This window comes from Apteryx mantelli, chromosome 22 (genome assembly GCF_036417845.1).
Source record: "Apteryx mantelli isolate bAptMan1 chromosome 22, bAptMan1.hap1, whole genome shotgun sequence".
Lineage (NCBI taxonomy): Eukaryota > Metazoa > Chordata > Aves > Apterygiformes > Apterygidae > Apteryx > Apteryx mantelli.
The window spans coordinates 7543936-7566734 of NC_089999.1; the positions used below are offsets into that span (position 1 = coordinate 7543936).

General features: G+C 49.4%; 1 protein-coding gene across 3 annotated transcripts in view; it reads right to left on the minus strand.

Annotated features, from left to right (window-relative positions):
* POR (cytochrome p450 oxidoreductase) overlaps nucleotides 1-22799 on the minus strand; it is a 36316-nt gene that overhangs the window by 12155 nt on the left and 1362 nt on the right. The window contains exons 1-3 of one of the 3 annotated variants that reach the window (XM_067309784.1): nucleotides 15715-15930; nucleotides 8673-8865; nucleotides 314-362 (exon numbers count right to left, since the gene is read on the minus strand). In XM_067309784.1, coding sequence (XP_067165885.1) covers nucleotides 314-362; nucleotides 8673-8851 — 228 coding nt within the window. In that variant the 5' untranslated portion in view covers nucleotides 8852-8865; nucleotides 15715-15930. Of the gene's footprint in view, nucleotides 1-313; nucleotides 363-8672; nucleotides 8866-9840; nucleotides 9860-15714; nucleotides 15931-22799 lie in introns of those variants that run through there. The other 2 variants (XM_013958241.2, XM_067309783.1) reach the window with 2 other exon arrangements.

Here is a 22799-nt window from a genome sequence, read left to right on the forward strand (position 1 = left end):
GATAAGAGCTGTCAGCCAATGTCTTTAAAGTCTCTGCCATTTTGCTCCTGACTTTGATCTCATATTGATCACTTTTTTCACCGCCCCATTGTCATTTGCATTTTCCCTAAGAACAACTTTCAGGCATAGACTGCTGTGAGCCACCCCTACCTCCCCACGGAGCCTTCCTCCAGACGCTCTTTGCAGCAGGCTCACCTCTACGTCCAAGCAGCTCCCTCCTGCTAACAGCTAGATGGTCACCAGAGGAAACCAGGAAGGACAAGAGGTACCTCACCTTCCCACCCACCCCACGCATTCAGAGTAAGAAGCTTACCGTCTTCTTCATCTTCTCAATGAAGCTGCTGTCTCTCTCTGGAGATGTTCTGAAAGACAGGAGGAACCTCCTTTCAGATGAATATGTTCATTCTTGGAGGTCAGGAATATGCAAGTAGGGAAAAAAGTGACTCCCCCAAAACATATCAGATCTCATGAAGGCTACCCAAAGTGGTGAGAAACCCCATCAAATGCTCTTATTTACCCTGTTCCAAGAGGCTCTCAGAGGCCTAGAAAACAAAACCACCCTGCAACAGTAAACCTCTGCTCTTGACAAGGAAGAGTTTGAAGACACAACTGTACCAACGGACCCCACCGCCATTAGCCTCGCAGTGAGAGGTCGCAAGTGCACCTTCCCACTGCGATTCTGAAATATCCAGCTTGCTGAGGGCTGCAGGGAGGAGCTGGGCCTGTTGCTGCAATAGTACGCTCCTCAGCAGCACAGGAGACCCCAGGGATGCCCATCAGTCAGCTGCAGGGCTTCTTCTGAACACAGCTCCATACAGAGTCATGTAGCTGGGCCTTCTGGAGCAGAAGGGAGAAGCCTACTCCGAGCCTTACCTCCTTCAGTAAATCTTCCTGCAAGCAAAGCCCTGAAACTCAGCCCTAGCTGCTCCAAGAGGTTTCACAGCTGGGCAGATCATGAGGCTCTCAGAGCTTTAATGCGAGACCTGGTCTCCAGATAAACCTCAGTGGCCAAGCCATGGTGTGAGAGAAGGGGATAGAGAACTCCCTGCCTCCCCTCCACAGGATAGCTTTAACCCTGCTGCAGGAGACAGGCAGGACATCAGTCTTGAACTCCTGGGATGAGCCATGCCTCCCTGGGGCTGCTCTTCCAAGCTTGAAGGCAGACAGGGCTATATAAAAGAAAAAAGAAAAAAAAAAAACACAGCTGCTCTGATCCCAAAACAAACCATCCCAGAGTTTGCCAGACAAGAGTCCCAGAGCTGGAGCGCATCATAGAGCAGGCAGACACATGGAGACTCTGCGGTTGATCAGAGCCGCAGAGTCTCTGGCAGGATGACTGCTGCCCTCTGAGGTCTTGCAGGCCTCGTTCCCACACTGGGATTTCAGTCTCCAGTGTGCTTCTCTGGCACAAAGTGCATTTGCATTATGGTATGGAGGCAGCTTTCTCTAGCTTAAAAGAAGGATAAACCACACCAGTGTCAAAACCATCTAGGCAGAGATTCACACTCTTTCACCTACTCCATTAGGTAGGAAGCCAAGAGAATTAAAAGCTTAATTACCCTAACCACACTCATGGGTTTTTAGTGTCGTGCTGCAAAAGAAACCCAGCCCTGGCAGCAACCAGGGATGGCACAGGACCCTCCACGAGCCCCAAAGGCAGAGGTGGCCCTAGCTACAGTCAGATTGGATGCTGGGGTCTTTTCAAGGCAGGAGGACAAGTGCCAGGAGCTCACTTGCTCTCTTCCCCGCTGGAGCTTCAGTGTTGGAGAGGAAAGGAACGTGGGACCCGTTCCCATTTCTCTTTCACAATGGAAGAATGCAAAGCTGGGTCTCCTGTGGGAAGAGAGAAGCCTCCAGGCAAAAAACAAACGGTTTTGGCTCTGGCCCATGCAAGAATGTGCAGAGCTCACTAACAGTTTCCTAAACCCTGCAGCCCAGAGGGAGGGATCTCTGAGGATGTGCCGAGACATTTGCAGAGCCCACAAACAGAGTAGGAGGGCAGGGGGCATTCAGTAAAACATCCTTCAAGCACCCCTTTCTACCCAGACATAACAAGGAGCTCCATACCTAGGCCTGACAGCTCTGAGCACACATCTAGATCCTTAGAGTGCACGTGAAAGAGATACCCAAAAAGGCTGCCCAAGGAAGCTGTGCTCTCAGGAAAAAGCTGCTTCGTGTCCCGCTTTGCCCTCATGAGCAGTTAACAGCTGCCCTGCGTTGTGATCTACTCCATACCAGGAACATCACAAGCAGCTTTTAGGGAGCAGCCCTCACCCTGTCCATGCTACCACCAGGACATGGGCCCTGGAGCACTAACCCCTACCGTGTACCACAGCTGGCTCACAAGACCAAGCTCTCACTTAGCTTTTGGCTCCCTGGTGAATCTGTTTGATTGCCCTCTGCAAATTAGATCTAATTAAAATAGCTGTTGCGTCAACTGCTGAAAAGAATTATTTAATTGGAGAAAAAAAATCAGTTTGCTAGATCCTTTCAACAAGCTCCTTTTTAAAGGGAAATCATGCACATGGAGTTAGTCTACATTTCCAAAGGAAGCAACCTAGCATTAAAATGTTGGGGCAAAGAACAGTCTATGGCTCGCACAGAAGAAATAATGAGTCTGGCTTTTGGAAAAGAAAAAAAAAAAAAAAGCTACACAACTCCCTGAAACTACTTCATCAGGATAGCTTCCTGCAAGTCTAAGCTGTAAGCACACAGATGCTGAAGACAGGAACGACACTTGCTTTCACTGCTCAACCAGGAAAATTCGGAACGGTAAGCACGCTTTCGACAAGGACAGCTCGCACAGCTTAGGTAGCTCAGGGTAGCATTTGTAATGGAGAAAGCAACGGGTGGAGCGAAGGGGATTAACGCCATTGTTGAACTCAGCCTTTGGCTTGCACAGACTGCCCACCCTTGGTGAGAACCCACAGCGCAAAGGACTCCCAGGGCTCTCCTTTACTTTGGTTTCGGGGGGGAGGAGGGAGGGAGGGAGGGGGGAAAAATACTGACAGCACAGCAAGGATATCAAAGCCTCCATCTCAGTGAGCACCCTTCCTTCAGAACGTTCCCAAGCCACGGCTTTCCTCCCAAAAGTACACGTATATCCAGAAGCGAGAACGCAGTCTGGACGTTGCACAAAAATTGCTCTGGCCCAAGCACCAACACCAGGGTCCCTTTCGGAGCAGCCTGCCTCGAGCAGAGCCTCTCCCCCTTCTTCTGCTCCTGCCCCGCAGGGAGACGCGCGTCCCGCTCCGCAGAGCTCGGGGCGGCAGGAGCAGCCCTCCGAGTCGGAGCGATACCGTTCGCCACTCGGGCAGATTAACTCACCTCGCCACGGCCGCCTCTTCTCGTGGCGCCGAGTAGGCACATCCCATGGTCGGGGTAGGGAAGCGCAAACAAAGAGTCCCGGGGCAGCCGTGCCTGGCTGCAAGGGGAGGTGTGTGGTGGGGGAAGGATCTAACTTAGCTCTGGAGAAACACGCACATAGGCCTTTCCATTCGGCTCCTCTTGGGCATCAAAGCCAAACGTCAGCCTTTTGTTAAGGAGAAGGGAGCCTGCACAAAAGGTCCTGGCACAGGTCATAGCAGGAGCGGTCCAGTCCGCTCGGATCCTTGTTGCAAGGCTTTGGAAGTTACTGAGTGGATCCGCGCAGTCCCGAGAAACTGCAACATCTGGCAGCAGTGGCAGAAAGGAATTGGGAGTCAAGAATGAAACCTCCCAGGATTCTCCGCAGCACACTTCCCTCTCCCATCCGCGTGGAAAAGGGGGGACGGGACACAAAACCCTCCCCCAGCCTTGTTACCTTGGAAACTGTTTATATCACAGCTGCTTTTATATATATTCCTTAAAAAAAGTCAATCCTGTAGCTGAATGAAATGATTCCAGACACTGCGTGAGCAACATTATGGGTAACTATGGCAGTGCCATTACGGAGGCAGCTTAAAGGAGTTTGTTCTCTTCAGGATCCTATTAAATTAAATTAGAGATGGTCTCTCTCTCTCTAGCACACATGCAGGCAGCAAAGAGAGCTAATCAGGCTAAGAAGTTGGAGCGATTCCTGCGACAGGAAGCCCTGTACGCACCAGGGAATGAATTTCTCTATAGCTGCAGAATAGAGATAAGCCAATTTCTGCCCCAAACAATGTTAACAACAGAGAGGGGGGTGGGGGGGGGAGAAGGGAGGGGTTGACACCAAACATACCAATCTGTGTCTCGCCCGGGTCTCCCGAGCGGAACAGTCTGCGCAACTCCAGAGCGGGGACATGAGAAGAGAAAGAAATCTGCGATTGAGAAACACACAGAGGAGGCACAGCCGAAGAATAAAAACAATTAGCGCATTCCCCAGTAATGCCACCAAGAGGAAAGCGCAGTCGCCCCAGCCACGGCTGCGTGGAGATCAAGAGCCGTTCTCTCTAATGACATCTGCGGAGCAGGCCGCGGGAGAACGCTCCGGTGGTTTCAATTAAGTCTGAGAACGGTCAAAACGCAAGCGATCTTCAGACAGCAGTCTCCCGGCCAGTCCCACGTATAGATACGTTACGCTGACAAAGGTACATGACACCTTGAATGCATGAGGCCTTTATATGTGCTGAATTCTGCCTCCGCTCTCGAGGCTTCTGGCAGGAAAATAGCTCCATCTCACCGCAAGGGCAAGCGATCAGCAAGTGTCTGAGCTGTAGCTAAACCCAGAGACGCATCGCCAGGGTAAAACATGACTGTTCCCAGGCTGCATGGGCTGATGGGAGCCATGCAGAATGAATCCAACCCAGATGCCATCCAGAATATGGTCTTCAACTGCGCATCATTTCTTCTGTAATCAACAGCAGTCACAGCAGCAGCATTTTCTTTGGAGACACTGCCGAGCTGACTTGGCCAGCTGGCTACTTGAGGTACTGCTCAGCAGCAGCTCCCAGCGACTCCCAGGGCAGCACCGAGGTACCAGACTCGATCTCAGCGTTTGGATTGGAGACCCTGTTTGCATTCCTCCACTTGTAAGCAAACCCATTAAAGAAAGCGGCCACCGTAACACATCCAAATTGCTTTGCATAACTTACTCCCCCGATTTTTCAAGGCTGAAGTTGAAATCGAGGGCTCAAGTGACACGACAGAAGCCCATCACCCATCGGACAAAGCAGTTCAGGACAGTTTGGTGAGTCGAGGCAGAGCTGCAGAGAAAGTGCTGAAGAAAAGCAACATCTCTTAAGATCGAGGATCCCTACTTCAGGGAGAGACAGCCCCTGCCGAAGGCTCTCTGCCTTCACAGGTCTGGAGTCCTGTGTTTTCTGAGCCAGCTTCCCTGCCCTGCAGACAAACCTGCCCCCGTCTCCCCAGGAAATGACTGGCTCTCCGGCCAGCCAAGGGCAGTTGCTGACAGTGTGATCCTGCATCTTGCTCATTCACAGCATCGTCTTGTTTACCAGCAAGGAAACTCCACCCCAGACTCAAGGACAACAGGAGGGAAGGAAATCCAGATGCTGAACAGCCTTATTTTCCCCACTCATTTCCCTCCTAGCTCCAAGTGTCTCAAACAACACTGCAAAAGCTGCAGGAAGTCGCTGTCTCCATCCTTGATGACAAATATGCTGTCAGCCGCAGCCTTGGCTTACAGGTCCACGCTGCCCTTGCACCAGCTTACTACGATGACCACAGCAGTGCTGCAGCAGGGAATGGCAGGGTCAGGTTTATTGCATGAGAAAAACACACATCAAGGCCTCCTTTCCCTCTTTGCCTGCAGCGCACAAAGAACCACTGTCACTTCTTCAAAACACAGTATGTCACACACAAAGTCTGGAGCAACCTCGACTTTCCCACCTGGTTATCGGTGTGGCAAGGCGCTGTCCTTCCACAGCGCCTTGAAAGCAGCAGTTCGGCTGCAGCCAGCGCTCCCTGGCATCCATCTCCCACATAGACAGAGAAGGCCACGCGGATCCCACACGGGACTAACATACAGGGCAGCCAGGGCTCACAAAGCCCATGAGATAGCTCAAAGCCAAAAGCACCAGCCGCATTCTCAGGTAGAAGCCCCCACGCCGAGGTCCCACAGCAAGACAAGGCAGTGACAAACACCTGGGATGGTTAGCAAAGCTCCTCTGCAGCATGGGGGGGGGCAGGCAGCCACAAGAACCGTGAGCACAGGAGCTCTCTGAGACGACCTGCTCTGGGTTGGGATCTAACTTCAGATTGACGGTCCTATTTCTCCAGCCAACTTCACCTCTCACCACAGTACAGCATGAGAGGCAGGTACAAGAGGGAGAGTATTTGATTGATTCAACTACTCAAATTCCCAGGATAAGGCAGAGAAGAACAGATGGACAGTCAGGCTACTATCAGCTTCACACACACCTGCCTGGACGCAGGAATTCTGCCACAGGATACCGCGGCCAGGGACATTCCTTCCTTCTAAACAGCTCCCAGGCAGAAAATGTACTTTCTGTCCTCCTGCAATATCAGTGTGTACAATCTGCTTTACAGCAGGCTGTTTGCACTGAGCCATGTGCTACTCTTCCCTTTACCCAGGAATTTCACAAGAGACCTGGAGTCGCAGTCTTGCCTTTGAGCAGAGGGCTCTGCCCAGTTGTCAGAGAAAGTTACAATCTGACCAATGTGGAAAAGATGAGACCAAGCCTGCTCCTTCTCAATTATGACCTAAATGACACAACACCAGAGGATGAGCCGGGATAACTGAAAGCAGTGTAACCCACTAAGGTAGATATAGAAGTCCGAGAAGAGATAATGGACCCACAACTACTTGCTGTGTTTGATTTAACTTGCTTTTATACAAGGGTAACAGAAGCATTGATCCCACACTGAAATTCCTTGGCACGTGACCAGGTATCCTCATCTGACCGGTCTATGAACATTTCCTGCCACAGCTTCTTTCCACACTGGGCTGTAACCCTTGCACTCTTGAGTAAACGCTTTGAAATGAAGGGCTGAGCAGAAGTACTTCTTGGCAGAGCAGTACCCCCTAAGAAATGCCACATGGAGAAAGCCACTTCATGCAGGATGCCTTGCAGGTACAACAGTATGTAAAGTCTTGAACGCATTGTGAGGAGCCAGCCATCGTTTCTCCCCTTTGTTTCACCTCTACATTGCACAGTCAAACCAATCCCCTCAGGACAGCAGGGACCTAAAGTGAATTTGCACTCTGTGTTACAAATACAGAAGAGTCACCTTAGATGCAGTCACCTACTGTAAAGGCCTAACACTGCAAGCAGGGGCAGCTGGGCTAAGACTGAAGTAGCCACGGGTCAGGCACCAGGCTGGCCTTCTATCTGGGGGAAGTTTCATGTGCACAGAGAACAGATCCCAGCATACTGGCGGGAGGGACAGCATGCAAAGTCACCTCCTAAGGTCTCTGCTTAAGGGGGTTTCAAACCTTAGTTTACTGCTCTTATCAACGCAAGGCATACTGCTACAGGAGGAAACACAAGGAACGCTCCTAAAAAGCACAGCAGAAAACCGATGTAAAGTTTAGTATATGACTGAGACAAGGAACTGAGCACACCTAAATCTCTGCCAACGCTGCTCATTCCTGGCCCTAATTGCTTTGCAGAAGACAGGGTGGAAGCAAGGACTTCTCCCATCACCAAATCCAACCTCCTGCTGTTACAGAGACCTGGCATCAAAGTTGAGCACCTTTCACAAGAGCTGCTAAGCAGCCCATGCCAAGGAAATACCTTCCAGCTTCCAAAACAATATTTCTTCTATTCATAGATAAGTGTAGATAAGATTTCCTAGATGGGAAGTCAGTATAAGAGCAAATCTACCTTTCTCCAGGTTTATTAAATATAACTTTTATCAGCAAATGCAGACAATAGCCAAAGCAATCCCTAAGCATTTTGAAGTACAGCCAGGGGCTTTTAGAGTTTTGTCTTGCCTTGTTTGGGGAAGGCAAATTAATAATTTGGGCCAAGGTGTTGGTAAGGTAGAATTGCAGCCCAGCTCTTCCACAGGGATTTCTGCATTGCAAGGTAAACAAGCAGCTCAAAAGAAACACAAGGGAGGAGAAGTGCACTTTGGGACCAAGTCCCTTCACGTGGTAAGCAAGCACAGCACCAATCCACTGAACTTCATGGAATCGAGGCTGGATGGCACCAGAAGAGTCACGTCACAGGATGCAGTCATCTAACTATGGCTGTTAATGATTTCCCTCGATTATCCTGCAGCAAGACCTCACACAGTGACCCTGCCTGGCACCTGGAACACCATCCAGCTAAGCCACCCCTACATCCCAGGACTTGCGCAGCTCCCTCCTGCAAGGCTGAGTCCCTTCCTGGAGCCTCCAAGGACCCACCAGCAGCACAAAGTCCTCAGAAAGGAGGAGATCTTTAAATCCACACCAGCAACTGCAAAAGTCATCCATCTCTTGGGGGGGGTCAAAGTAATTCCTTGGATGGCAAGGCAAGAGAACTACTAACAAAAGGTAAGCGCTGCATCGTGCACAGACCCAGAGTGAAAGGCCAGTGCTAGAAGTACCACCTCAATGCTCAGATGTGGAAACCAGCTCTCCTCCTCCCAGAAGCCTGTGATCCTAGCCCCAGGGAGGACCAAACTGGTACAAGTGTTCTAGAAAGCCTGAATGGGACAGGGAAAGCAAGAGTGACTTTGTGGTCAGACAAGCAAGACTGAAAGTCAGCTTCACTCTACATTGCTTCAGAGCTGTTACTTACACCGGTTGGATTTTGGGGAGCTCAGGGACTTCTTCCTTTTTCTTGCGGAAGAAGAACCAGTAAGTAAAAAGCCCAGTGATGAGTGAGATGAGAAACACGTCAGTCATGCTGAAGAGAGAGTCTTGGGGGGAAAGGTTCTCCGAAGTGGAAACAGTTGGTTGCATGCCAGCATCCCCCATGACGATCAGAGAACCTGGAAAGAAAGAAAAGTAAGTGAACACCAGCAGTCACAAAAAGTCACAGAAGAACAAAAGAGCACTAAGGGCCCTTCAGATCATCCTTTTACACACTAAGTTTAGTTCTAGGAGCGCAAGCAAGCCCAGCAGCTCCCAGCATTTTCAAGAAGGACTTTCCAACACATACTGAGAGATCCTTCCATGCCCTGAGGCATCGCACTGTCCCACCAAGTCTCTCCCTTCCCATTGCATCCACGCTGATCCATCAGAAGTGATTTCTGCTCTGCCTAGCTTGCACCATCTGAACAGCCCCACCTTCCAACCAGGGAGCCCAATCCAGCTCCTACCCACGCCTCTGGCAAAACTCAGTGGGACCCATTGGGAGCCTTTAGAAGGCCCTGACCCATCATGAAGCCCTCAGGTTGTTAGAGGGGACAGAGGCCATTCTTCCAGTCACCCCCCGCACAGATCGGTGCCTTTCCTTCTCCTGTCTATGAGACGATACCATGCCCCAGACTTACCGCTGTGGTCATAAGCTGCAGAGCAGGACTATGCAACCCCAGCACTGTGGCATGGTACCTCTGTGAGTATCCCCACATTAGGCTGTCACAACAGCAAACTGCAAATATATCTGATTAACTATCACCCCCTCCTGCCCCCGCAACACCCTTTTCACACCCTTCCTTAGTTTAACTTCTGTCCCCTTGAATACCCCTTGCTGGTATATGTGCATACTTAGTTTAATTGGTGCAACTGTTAATTTAATTGGTCCACTATTGCCTCCCATTCTCCATTTCTTCCACATCACAAAAGACATTAAGATAAACTCCTGAAAAGCAGACCTCAAAATGTCAACCATCACCCTGGAAAGTGCTTCCAGGTTGTTTCTCATTTTTACTCGCGCACACCAGCCTGGAAGGACTAAGTACTCTCACAGCCAAGCAAGTTCCCTGCACAGACCCACCCAGCGATGCCATTTGTTGCAGACGCACCTTCACAGCAGCCCCACAAGGCAGGACCACGCTCTAGCTGCAATTCACCAGGGGGAAACCGAGGCAGAGTTTAAATGATTTGCCCTTGGCCATACCCACAGTTGGTGGTAAAGCAAAGACTCATACCCGGCCCTCTAAGTCCTAGAGTAGCCCATGACCCCTGCCCTTCCCCTCGGGAGCCACCCATTGCTCCCTCCCTCTCCGCTGCTTTGCCAAAGCTCTGAACTCTTCTGACCACAGTCCAGATTGGAAGATTATCTTCGCAACGTGCAAGGACATGCTCTGTCCAAGCAAACAGATAATTAACTCAAAACTTGATTCATAAGGGCAAAGTGACTCTTTCCTTGTACTTGGGCATCCTGCCAATGCAGGAGACCATGGACATTTGAACTCGCACACAGAAAAGTGACTCAGAGCTGAGGAAGTGCTATCCCAGAGAAAGGACATATCACATGGCAGAGCAGCAAGAGGAGAGTTAACCTGTTCAGCACAACGATGTCTGCCAGCGAAAAGCTTCTGGACAGCTTTCCAACAGGGGGCTCAAAGAAAAGCAGCGAATTCAAGCTATGCCTGGGGTGAGGAAAAACTGCTTGAAGTTTAAGGTTATGTTAATGCATTCAGGAATTTGGAAGAAGAGGGAAGGCGACGCTTAAGGAGCAGAAGAGAGTTAATGGGGGAGATTCGGTAAGGTCTTTAAGCCCACATGGGCTGGAGAGGAAGAGACAGCTCTCAGAAGGAGAAGGCAAACAGAGAGGAACAACATCAGTAAAGTTATTGCCTCCGAGTCTGTGATTTAAGTATCCGGACAAGCCAGGAATGTTAATTCCTGCAGCTGCCCTCCAGAAGCATCTCTCAGACCTCCAGGTTCAGAGAGAGCAGAAGGAACAGACTCTCCTTTACCCCGCACCGCTCGCAAGAGCAGAGCTCCCCGCTGCCAGGCAAGCCGGGGGCTGGACCAGGGCTGCAGAGCTGCATACTGACAAGCCGATCCCAAGCTGCCTAAAATACCAGACATGCCAAAGGATTCCTAACTTACAACATCACAACCCAGGGCAGCAGTTGCTGTGGGGCATCTTGCCCAGGTGGGACTCAAGATCAGGTAATAGTCAATAGCTCTCAGCTCCTGGCTGTTTGTGCAGCTTAAGTCTAGGTCTTCACTACAGCTCATAGTTTTCTCCCAAAAGAATTAATGCAGCGGCTGTGTTTTTTATTCTTCTCTCTCACCCAGGTTATCTGATCACTGTTGCTCCTACCAAGGAAAAGCCCAACTCCTGAAAACTTAAGTACTGTGCCATTGGGCCACCAACCCCAGGTATAAGGTAGACCTTCTGCCAAGCACAGGGAGAAATCCAGAGCCACCTGGCAATGACCGCAGGTGGGCTCTTGAGTATTTCTGCAGCCCACACAGATCTCAGCCCCACGAAAAGTTCCATTCAGCATAGAATTTGGCAAGCAACCGTGCTACGAAAGGTGCTACACCACCACAACAGGGCTCCTCGTTTGCCATTTCAGTTCCCAGAGGTGGGATGCAGCTGGGATTCGGAAGAACAGCATTAGTGATGTGCCTGAAAGCAAGGCGCCTTGCTTTTAGTGCCTCGCTGCTACTGAACAGCAAGGTACCCGTTTCCCCGTACGACAGTCAGGTCACCCTGCTCTCCCTTGCAGACAGGCTTTCTGTTGTTAGATCTCAGAGCCAAGCAAGAGCTGGGTGTTACTTCTGCACAACCGTAGACTAAACTGTTCGGTAAAGCCTCCACAACTGCAACTTCATTGCCAACAACGCACAGCCCGGAGCAGAGTCCCTCTCCTCCTCCACCTTCGGTTTCAGTAAATCACTGAGGAGCCAATCAGCAACTAACATCAAGGGGACACTCTTCTACTCCCTCCTTGACGCTACCTCATCTCATCTGTAGGAAGACCTCAGCCAGAGACTACCAGGCAGCCCATCTTCTCACACACGGTTTTGGTTCTTGCAGCCTTGCTCACCACTTGAGCTACTCTTTGTCTCACGGCACTGAGCCCCTGAGCGCTGCTGATCAAGGCCTCCCCCGGGGAACCTCGGTTACTGCATAATACACAGTACAGCCCCAATTTTTCTGCAAGAGGAGGTGGAGAAAGCAGGGCCCAAACACAGGCAGCAGGTTCTCAGGACAAACATCTCCAACACTGCAAGGGGCATTTCTTCAATGCCAGCCCAAGCCGCCTCCTTTGCCCAAAATACACCAGGGTGCCAGTTTCACCCAAACCGAGCAATGACAAACACACCAGCAAGTTTATCCTCAAGGATGGGTTCAAGTAATAGCACCAGTCTTTTTTATCAGCTCTCCTTGTTGGTACCTTTCCCGTAGCAAAAGCCAGACTAGAATTTCTGCTTCGGGACAAGGATACCAGCTTTGCCTTTTAGTGGAGTATCCAATGGGGCAGCAAGGAGAAGGTCTTTGAAGACAGCAGATCCAAAACAGAGAGCAGAGATTGCCTTAGCAGTTTAATCTACAGACAGCCTCAAGTTTCTGCCCTGCATAATTCAGACATGAATATTACACCCACGGTGTGGGTCACAGCATAAGGCCATGACAATCCTTTGCTCAGAGGAAGCCTTGAATGAACAAGGCTGATAGCAACCAGCCTGAGCTGGTTTTGGACAAAAGTTGCACCCAATTCAGCCCCCTTCCCACCACCTCCTCCTTCTGAGTACCAAATTCAGCACTTGCAGCAGCTGAATCCTAGAAAAGCTTCCTTCCACAGAGCGCAACAGCACTTCCTTGCAACAAGCCACACATATAGGAGAGTTTCAAGCTAGACACATCTTTACAAGCGGCCACCAGCTGTGGGGCGGAATGTGCAGGCTGCTTATGCCTGGCCCCGCAGCAACTCACCTCCCAGCTCCTGATAGCTCAGATATGGATATTAGCCAACTTCCCTTGCATGGGGCAAGAGTACAAGTTCACGGGCTAATCATCAAGGTCAGGACAACTTCTCCAGCAGCAATTCACTGCCATGCCCGAAGCAGCAGAGCTTCTGGCCTCCCACAGCAGAGGAGACAGACAGCAAGTGCGAGGCGTTTTGCTTTTTCAGACCTCCCAGAGGTGGTTTGCTCTCCGAGGCAGTTGAGGAACAGAGCGGTACCTTGGCAGGAGGCATCCTCAGGAGGCTGCGTTTCAAGAATGCAGCGTGGACAGACGCAGGGGAGGAAGCTGCCCTATCTCCTGGCCTTCACTGCACTGCAACCCTTCGGCGCTTCAAAGGGGAAGCCTACAGCTGCAGAGGCAGCTGGACCACCCGCTTGCACACCCAACCTCACCGTCGGAGGGAAGAGCACTGTTTCTAGAGGCTTACGGGTCCAGCACTCGGACCAAAAAGTCTTACTTTGGTGGTGGTGGGGGCTGTTCAAAGTCTCCACTCTTCATTCACAAATCTCCACAGCATAAAAGTCACACACCACCCTCTGACCCTGGCAGGAGACAGAGTCATCCTCTAGTGATGGAACCAAAGTCACAAAACTGCTTCCATTTGGATGATTGCCACCATCCAGTCCTGGACATTATGATTCAGTCAGAGTCCTATAACCTAGTTACAGGTTTTTGGTTTTTTTCTCCCTTCACCTTTCCCCCCCCCCCCCTTAGAAAGGGGGATTTGCTTAGATGTAGCAAAAGAAATGCAAAGGATGTGGAATTAGATTTCACAGTTCATTTTTAAAAGGTTGTTATAACTCAGGAACTCCTTCTCTAACTCACTTCAGCTAGCACAGTAAGATTATTCCTCAATTTATCTCAGTCTTATCTAGACGGCTGTAACAATTACTTTCCAGACTTTCACAGCAATTCATTTTCAATTGCATGTCCTTTTCCAACTGCCAGAGAAGGGTAACCTGACTTGTTTAGAACTTAGCTATGAAATTCTGCAGTCTCTGGAAAGACCCTTATAGAATCAGAATTTGTTTGTTTGTTTAAAAAGGAAAAAAGAAAATTTATGAGGCAGAAGTGGCAAATCCCTAATGCAAATAGTTACTTTATCCCCAGTGTTTGTTGTACCTTCAATCAAGATAAGACAAGCACTGCATTTTCCTCACTATTTTTTTTTTTTAAACATGGTTCCAGTTCCTGATCCTTGTTTACACACACAGTATCCTCTGAAAAAGCAGGCAGTCAGTCTCAGGTGAGATATGAGGCATCTATGTCGCACAGAAGAGTCACAACACTATGAAAGATTGCGATCAGGCAATGCTGTATTTTAGCACAGCTTCTGAGCCTTTAAATGCAGCTTCTGAAGCTGGGACTTTGCTTGATATACAGCAGCTCACAATCGTTCAAATCACTGGGGAACCTCTCTGCACATCTTTATGCTGCCAGACAAATGCATTTCTTTTTTATATTAAAAAAACATATTTTTAACTCTAATGCACAGCCCTGAAGCAAACGACTTCAATGTTTGTCAGTGCCAGGCATCCTCAATCCCTCAAAATTTCCACATGGACTGAAGGCACTATCACATCACAGAGTTAATATAGAATTAGAATATAAATAAAAATAGTATTACAACAAAACAAGATTGAATGGGAAGTACCCTAAAAAACAAGCAGTCAGCAACCCAAAGAGGTCTATTCCTCTCTCCTGCACAGAGCTCATGGTGGCAACAGGAGATAACACAGCAGAAGCCCCCCAAAGTCCCTTTGGCTCCAACTAGCAGGTACAGCATCAAGTTTATAGCTTGTGGCCCAGAGGTCTCCCTTTCTGCCAAATTTAAGGATGTTTCTGTAAGTCACAGATGGTTTGTAGCATCTTCTAGTGGCCAAGAAAGCTCAGCTCTGAAGCTAACTTGATGATTTGTGCAGGAAGTTGGCTCTTCATGAACTTAAAGCAGCCTTTTATTTATACAGTGTTTGAGACTTATTTCAAGCATCTCGGGACAATTTGGCTTCCCGGTTATGCACCAGGATTGCAGCCTGTGACTCTTGCTCCAAAAGCCAGCAACCAAGCTCTGGCTTAACTCTCCTCTGACCTGCGCTGTTATAAACACGCTGTAGCCCACTGACATCAGTCCTGCTCACCTAAGAGAGAAAAGAGAAGGAAGACCGCTGACCAAGCACAGCCTCGTGCTGCCGTCCCAAGCTGCTAACCGCTCGCGGCTCTGATAACCGTCTCCATATATTTCTGAGATGGCCTGGCTCTTGGTTCCTGCCCAAGCACAGGGATCGCACCAGCCAGATGATCAGAGCACGTACTACCACTGAGCCCACGCGCTCAGCTCAGCAAGGTAGAGACAGCTCCTCCGGATCCCTGCGCGCCCATGCAGCGATTAGCACGAGTCCCGCTGCACCTCGGCCTTCTCCGCGCAGCCCCGCGCAGCAGAGTGGCTGCGCTCCCATCTTCCAGGCCCTTCAGCTTTTATTTATGCAACCAGCTGAACTATTTAGAGGTTTTCAGAACTGGAACTGAGTGGCAGCAGTGCCCTTTGGACACTCAGAGATGAAACAAATGCAGGAGCTGCAGGCAGAGGCTCTATTTTGCAATATGCACACATTAAAATCTGTGACCACCAAGTTAAATGAGGAACCGAGTTACACAAGCACATGCAACGTCACGAGTCGCCATCCATCTGACGCTCACGCAGGTACTCCCAGAGGCAGGCACCATTCAGACGGAGCTCAGCACGGATCAGCCAGCCAAGCCGTACCCAGCCTGCAGCAAGGTCCAAATGGTCTCAGCTAACTGCTAGCAGGGACAGCAGGTGGCTGGTTTAAAGCCAAACCATGCCTCCAGGAACGAGCTCGCTGTGCGCATCTCTCAGCAGTACGGTCACGCTGCCAGCACGAGTCCTGGAGCACCAACGCCTTCCCCGCTAGTCGGCCCATTCAAATCCAGCGAGGGCACTTACCAAATGACTGCTTTCCAGTTTCTTGTAAACAGGAACCCGTGCAAGTCACCACGACATCTAAAAGCAAAATACACTCAGAAGGCTGCCAGCTCTTTCAGACTAGCTTTCTCCATGTCAGACTCCCAGTAAGAGCCCCGCGCAGCCGTGCCAGGGAGGAGAGGGAAGGGAAGGGAAGGCAACAACCGAGCATTGCTGAGAGAGATGACTCGGCAGAATGCTGCTCTCGGCTCTCTGCAGCCGCATGATGACCTTTGTGTCACTGACTCAGCACAAATTGCACCAAAAAAAAAAAAAAAAAAAAGCAGAAAAACAGCTGTCACGATTACCGACCCTGAAAGCTCTGCAAGAGCCGTTTTTCTGATTGAGAAGGACCAATACGAATTCCCTAGATGCACGTAGTCACGTAGCACCAGATACCCCCTCCCCACCACACATGCCCGGCCTTCCCTGGGGAACACCCCCTCTCTCTCGTGTTGACTATTTTTCTACAGGACCACAGCATGGCACAGATCAAGGAAGCTTCTGAAGAAGCCTTCAGAAAAAAAAGAAAAAAAGGCTGTTTTAAATCAGAGATCAATTCCTTGCATTGGTATCATTGCCCAGCCACAAAAGTCAGCTTCAGGACAGAGAGGAAGACACTGCATGGAAAAGAGCAGCCAAAGCTAATGCAAATGCAAGCTGAAACTCCTTCCATTTGTACCTCACTGACCTGCAGGCTGAGCTTGAGAAACAAGAGCAAAATGGTAAGGCTGTAAATAGAAGTCAACCTAAAAAACAATTAAAACACTTGGGAAGAAGAAAAATAACAGCTTAGTGTGCATCAGCAACCATCTCGCAGGAGATTCATACTCCCATGATATCTACAAAACTTTCACAGAAAAAGAAAGCTTTTCAAAAGCTCACACACATGGCAGCACTGGAAGGAAGTTGCAGAGGGCCCTGCCACCCCCTACAGCAGCAGGAGCGGGAGAGAACTTGCTTACAAACAGGAACACAGCCTTGTGACAGGGAAAGGGTTTCTTCTTTTGCCCACTGGTGTTATAAGATAGGGGGGTTTCTAAAGTACATCAGAAAGAGGAGCCTCCAGGCATGAGCTCACCAGGAAGGAGAAGAATCGTCAGCAAAAGAAACACAGAGGTTTGTGGCGGAGATGATATTTGTGCTCAGACTGCTGTGCCTCATCTCTTCCGATTCCCTTTTCTCACCGACCACAATGAAGATTTTTCTTCCTGCCAGTGTGCAATGTTAGGCCAAGAGACCTTTAGGGGCGAGCTGTATCTTCTCTCGTACCTGCTCTATATGAATACAACTGATCAGAATATAGAATTTCATCTACACCAGCCTGTACTAGTTATTGGCCCCAGTAAGTCTCAAAGTTGTTCTTTTTTGCTGCTTTTTATTAAAAGGAGACGTGGCATGAAAAGTGGTTCTCTCCAAAACAAAAGCAGATCACTAAGGCTGGAGTTCAGATCCAGGTGATCCAATGTTGCCCTTTGACAGCCTTTGGATTAGCTATTTCTCTGTACCTCTGCTGTCCTGAGATTACATTTCCCCTCATTAAAAGGTCTTCAGTTTGTCCAAATAAGCCACTCTGCTTGGGTCGGTCTGCACAGGCTCTCTGTGGCATTGGCTGCCCTACACTGTTTCAGGTGGGCTTGCTCTACGGGCAAATCCCTCACCCTCACCAGCTCCTGCGCTGAGGAAAGAAGGCACAGCAGGAAGCCTTCCTCGCCCGGTCAGCCCCGCTTCGAACACCTGAGCTGGTACTCCCTGCGAAATGGGGCTGCCACTCTATACGACAAGCCAAATGCATGTTTTCGTCGTTGCAAAGATGCCATTAGTGGTCCAGGCCCAACTTCCACCAGTGCTTCAGACAACAGGGTTTGGTTTTCTCTGGGCATGAAGGTTCACTCTTCCTAGTACTTCTGTACCACTTTCTACTCAAGGTATTTTAAGAACCCCAGCTAGTCCCATAATTTCCTATTAACCACTATCAGCCCAACAAAGAAGGGTGCCAAGCAGCAAAGCCTCATTTTCTCACCCAACCGGGAAAGTGCCCCTCCTCCATGGGCCTCTCGGCGTTTCCAGCAGCTCAGAAAACCTAATCTAAACAGAGGACTTGGCTGCAAGAACACCTTGAAAAGGGGTAAGAAACAGCCATACAGCTCAAAGCTGTTTCTTTGGTGAAACACAACAAATTACCCTCTCCATGCAAGATCTCTTCTAATCAGGCCTTGACACAACAGCTCAGGGATTGGCAAAATTTCTATTTTAGGCACGAAAAAAGCAGAACGTCCATCAGTCAGTCTGGAGCTAGAAACGCTGCGTGTTTGAGCTTTCACTGTCGCATTTGGATTTTTTTCTGACCCACAGGCATCATTCAAGGACGGCAGAACGATTATAAAAGCAAGGAAGGAACAACAACAAGAAGAATGGTTTTACTGAGGCAAGAGGCAATTCTACTCTGTGGGTGTGCCAAGGCAGAACTATGCGCTGAGGCCACTGCACTGAACAAAAGGATTTAAGGCATTATCCAACACACAAATCAATTCAACCTTGCCAAGATGTCTTAAGAGAAAGCAACCCAAAACTACTTAATTCCACAAGCTTCCCTTAACCAGGAAAAAGCCCTTCTCTCAACCACTAAACAAGGATGTGAGGCATCTCACCATTTTATACGCTTAAATACCTACCTCCACGCAGATTAGCGTGAGCTAGAACAGAAAAACAAGCGTTCAGGTTTACAGCATAAACAAAACCTGAGAACGGCAGGTAAACTGAACTCTTCTGCTAACTAATACTGTTCACCCACTTTCCTTCCCAGGAAGGGATAAATTTGGAGTGTCATGCTACAGGCACAGTTTGAAAGGGGAATGGGGTCGCAACACTGCTAACATTTTGAATCCCTGAAGCCTTGACTTCTGATTGCCCTTTTGCCAGCTACCACGGGCACTATTCTGTCAAACCAACTGCTCAGAGTTATGCTGCAAAGTCTCAAGAGCAACCCATTAATCCATGCATTTTACATGGGTCAGGCCCTGCCAGTTGAAGATGCTTTCTGGGATCAAAAGGACACTGCTAACAAACATCATATTCCCTTCTAGAAGTGTTTTACCCAATGCTGTCATACCTGTAGCAACAACTGAAAGTTCAGTGAAAACCATCCTCCTCCAAACTGGCAGTTTGGGCATCTCATGCCCACAGGAGCGCAAGCGCCCGCTGGTCCTGCTGCAACCACATCTCCCTTTGCTGATGGTGTTCACTGTCTGCTCACGCAGCCAGGAGGAAAGGAAGTTGGCCGAGGTGTCCTCGCCATCAGTTCTCCAGCTACGGGCCAGAAGCAGACAGGGCCGACTTCGCCACCCATTTGCAAGCTGAACTGCAAAGCCTGAAGGGTCTGCAGGATCCCACTGCAGCTCAGAGGCATCACCCTACCGAAAAACCTGAGGCTCCTGTGGCAGAAGCACTTGCCCAGCTGCCCAGCCACCTCCGTTCAACGATGGTTTGTGTGACAAGCTGTGATTTGGTCTGCAGCTGCTACAGGGAGGGGAGCACTACAAAAGGGGTTGGTAGCCACAGACTTTAATCTCTTCCACCACAAAGCGTTTTGATGGCAAAACCCCTTAACACTGCTCATTTGCAAGGTTTCCTTTGAAACTAACAGCTGAATACTGTCAGAGGGACATGGTTAAATAGATCCTGAAAAGATTTAAGAAGTGTAGAGACCACTGATTGGAACAGTATGTTTTTGTGGATTTTTTTTAATAAAACCAGGAGCTATTTGTATGGAATCAGAGTATTTTGTATTTATAAGGTAGCTTTCATCTGAGGACATGGAAGCAGTTTAGACATTACGTGCCTATCTCCCTGCTGTAAGGGAAGTAGATACTACTGCACAATCCTTACGTATGATACGCCACTGCAAACCACACGGTAACTCGCTGCGAGCTGTTCTCCAGGTCACGGGCCTGGGCTTTGCACTGGCCTTTTCTATTAAAAGTGTGCACAGTCACTCTATGAACACTCCCATCTGCTAAAGGTAAGGCAATCCGAACTTTATTTTACTTTTTCAAAAGCCTGTGAAACAAGGGGAACTACCAAGTCCAGTCCTCCGCAATCCCACACAACTACGTACCAAGCAGGCAGGGCAGACGGAGCCCACAACATCAGCTCTGCACCCCGAAGCAGACGTCTCCGTACCCGATGCGGGATACGAGGCCCCCAGGACAACACACAAGTTAGGTGGAGAACGAGCAGGGTCAGAGGCACGTTCAGTGCTGTGTCTCCTGCAGCAGTGGAAGAGTCACCAGATGATCCCATGAAGGAGACAAAGCCACAGGGCAAGCAAGGAGGCAGCCTCAAACCACCTCCAGGGAAACATTCCCCAAGCTCCAAATGGAGGGAATGATAACCCAGAGGATGAAAGGAAGATTGTGAGGTGCAAAAACTGCAGTTCTAAACTGCAGTTCTCCAGCTCCGTGCTCCCACCCTAATGCAGTCAACATAAGCAGAAGGTATTTGACACTATTTGTCTTTCCCATTATAAGATTAAGTTCCTTCTCTTACCTCAAGTAATTATGTATGCAGCTGTGTTGCACAACCAGGACTTGCACAATCCTCACAGGCATTTTATCAGCCTGCTACTCCAAAGCTCGGAGTTAGCAGAACCAAGAGATGCTAGCAGTGACCCATGAAAGCAAGTCAATAGATGCATTTCACAAGCAACCACGCAGCAAGATCCAGCGTGCTTGCCAATGCGGCAAAGACAGATCTACCAGTCCCCTAGGCTGCTTACTAAATCTTCACAGGTGACTTGCACATGCACAGCCAGAGCCAGATTCTCCAAGGAGAAAATCACCCCACCTTTAGCTCCGAACCTCGCAATCTCCTAGACCATAGAGTGAGAATGCAAAAGACAATTAGTCAATGATTCTACTTGATTCTACTGCAAGGGGCCACAGGAACAATTTTGGAAGATAACCAGAGGCATGAAAGCGGTTGAAAACTAATCAAGAACATTATTATAATCTGCTACTAGAGTTCAGTTACCCTTTGGACTTGCAACCTTAGAGAAGCTGCCAGCATTACGAGCACTTCTCTTCTACACGTTGCAGATTCTGTGACTGATCAGCAGCACACAAATGATTGTAATGTTTGCTTGGGGAGGAGCAGCAAAAGACTGCTATGAGCACCCTGTAATTACTTGCTCTGTTATACAAAATTTCAGACTCTTTAACAACAATCTTCGCAGAGGCGCACCTGACACTGCAGGGCTCGTGACGCACTCTTCACAATAGCATGTATAAGAGTAATCTTACCGCTCAGATGAAACGATCGCCTCGTGAAAGCCGCTTATGCAAGTTTTATGAATTGTGTTTTTGAAGGTAAGAGAGCCTACATCAGGAAACAGAACAAAGTTTAGTGTCAGCAGAAGTAGCCATTGGACGGTTTTCTTTTATACAAGAGAAAAGGGATGGGGAGAAAATTGTAGGAGCGCAGACCTGAGCAGGGTAGCCTTTCGCCTAGCCCTTCAAGGCTGAGCAAACACGTTATCTTTGCTGCCTCACCACAGCCAAAGGAGAGAGTAAACATCAAACGGCTTTGAGTCAGGATGCGGTTCCACGTGCTGCTTTTGCCGTGGGGTGAACCGGGGAAGGCAACTTGCACTGCCAGGGCCCATCAGCTCTTCCTGCCAGACGCCACCCATCCTCCCCAAATCTCACTGCACGTGCAGCGGCTCCATCACCTGTGACGCTCAAAAGAAATGGGCTGCCAAGCACCAGCTGCTCCCGAAGCAGGTGCGAAGGGCCACCAAACTCGAGCAGAAGGGTGGCGGGTGGCAGGGAAAACCTTCTCTTTACTGGCTCTGCCATCACCCAAAGGGCAGGTCAGGATTACGTCCTTGTCCCCATCTGCGCCTGAGCAAACGCACAACACGAAGGGTTGCACAAGACCACAAAAGGAGTTTTGGCCTTACACCCCCGTGGAGTTCCCCGGTCACTCTGGAGGGGAGAGAGAAAGGGAAAAAAAAAATTGCAGAAACCACAAAGCTGCTCAAGACTGTCTATCCAGAAGGAACCACCCCAGAGATTATTGATTGAACAAGAGGCAATTGAGAAGTAAGGACAGAGCAAGAGATTTTGCTCCGTCACAACTACAGCAGGACTAAGTAACCCAGGGTTAAGCCAGCAGTGTGACACTAGCTCCTCCTTCCTGCCCACTCTTCAGGTTACTCTCTAAGGTTTTTACAGTGGAAGCTTGAAAGAAAGTGCTCAGTTGTGTCAGGCTTTTCATTATAGAACTGGTTTCCTCCCAGCCTTTCCCCCTCCTTATGACAAAGGGAGTTGCAAATACAGTTCACATGCAGCATCCAGTTCATACGCAACACACGAGGTTCTCCAAACAGCTTCAAATCTAGACACTCTTTATGGTGCGCACCATTTTGCGTTAAGAGTGATCAGTCCAGCAAACAAAGCATCTGAAGGAAAACTGAGAGGCCTGTTCGGGCAATATTAGGTTCTTCAGAAGCCCAGCAAAACAGCGTTTTCCTCGCTCACAGCAGACTTGCCCACGAGCCTGCTTTGCCTGTGCGCAAGAGCGCACGAGGATTTGTCAAAGAACAGCAGAAATAACACAACAAAGCCCCTTCCCCCCTCTCTGGCCGGAGGGCTGTGAACACCTGGGCCCCTCACCGAACACAGCTCTGCCGGCTAACAAAAACCCCACTGCTCCAGGTTGTTCCACACGAAGCCTGAAGCACTGCGGAAGGAGAGCAGCCTGGTCAGCATACGCCTTGTTTCGACTCCAGAGTTCGGAAACAGACCTGATGTTTCTCTGTGCTTCTCAACTGGATATGTGTTTGAGGGGTGTTTTTTTTTAAGTCACAAATACAACCCCGTTCCAGTGAGCCTCATTCAGATTAGGCAGCAAAACTAAATGGCCCCTATTCCCTACACGCATCCCACGAAGCGTTATTGTTTCTTTGAATGCTCTAACAGTTAATCCACAGCAAGGCTGCACTAGATGCTGGCAGACCAAAGCACACCCCAAGCAGCACGGGCGCCCTTACTCCTACAGGTAAGATG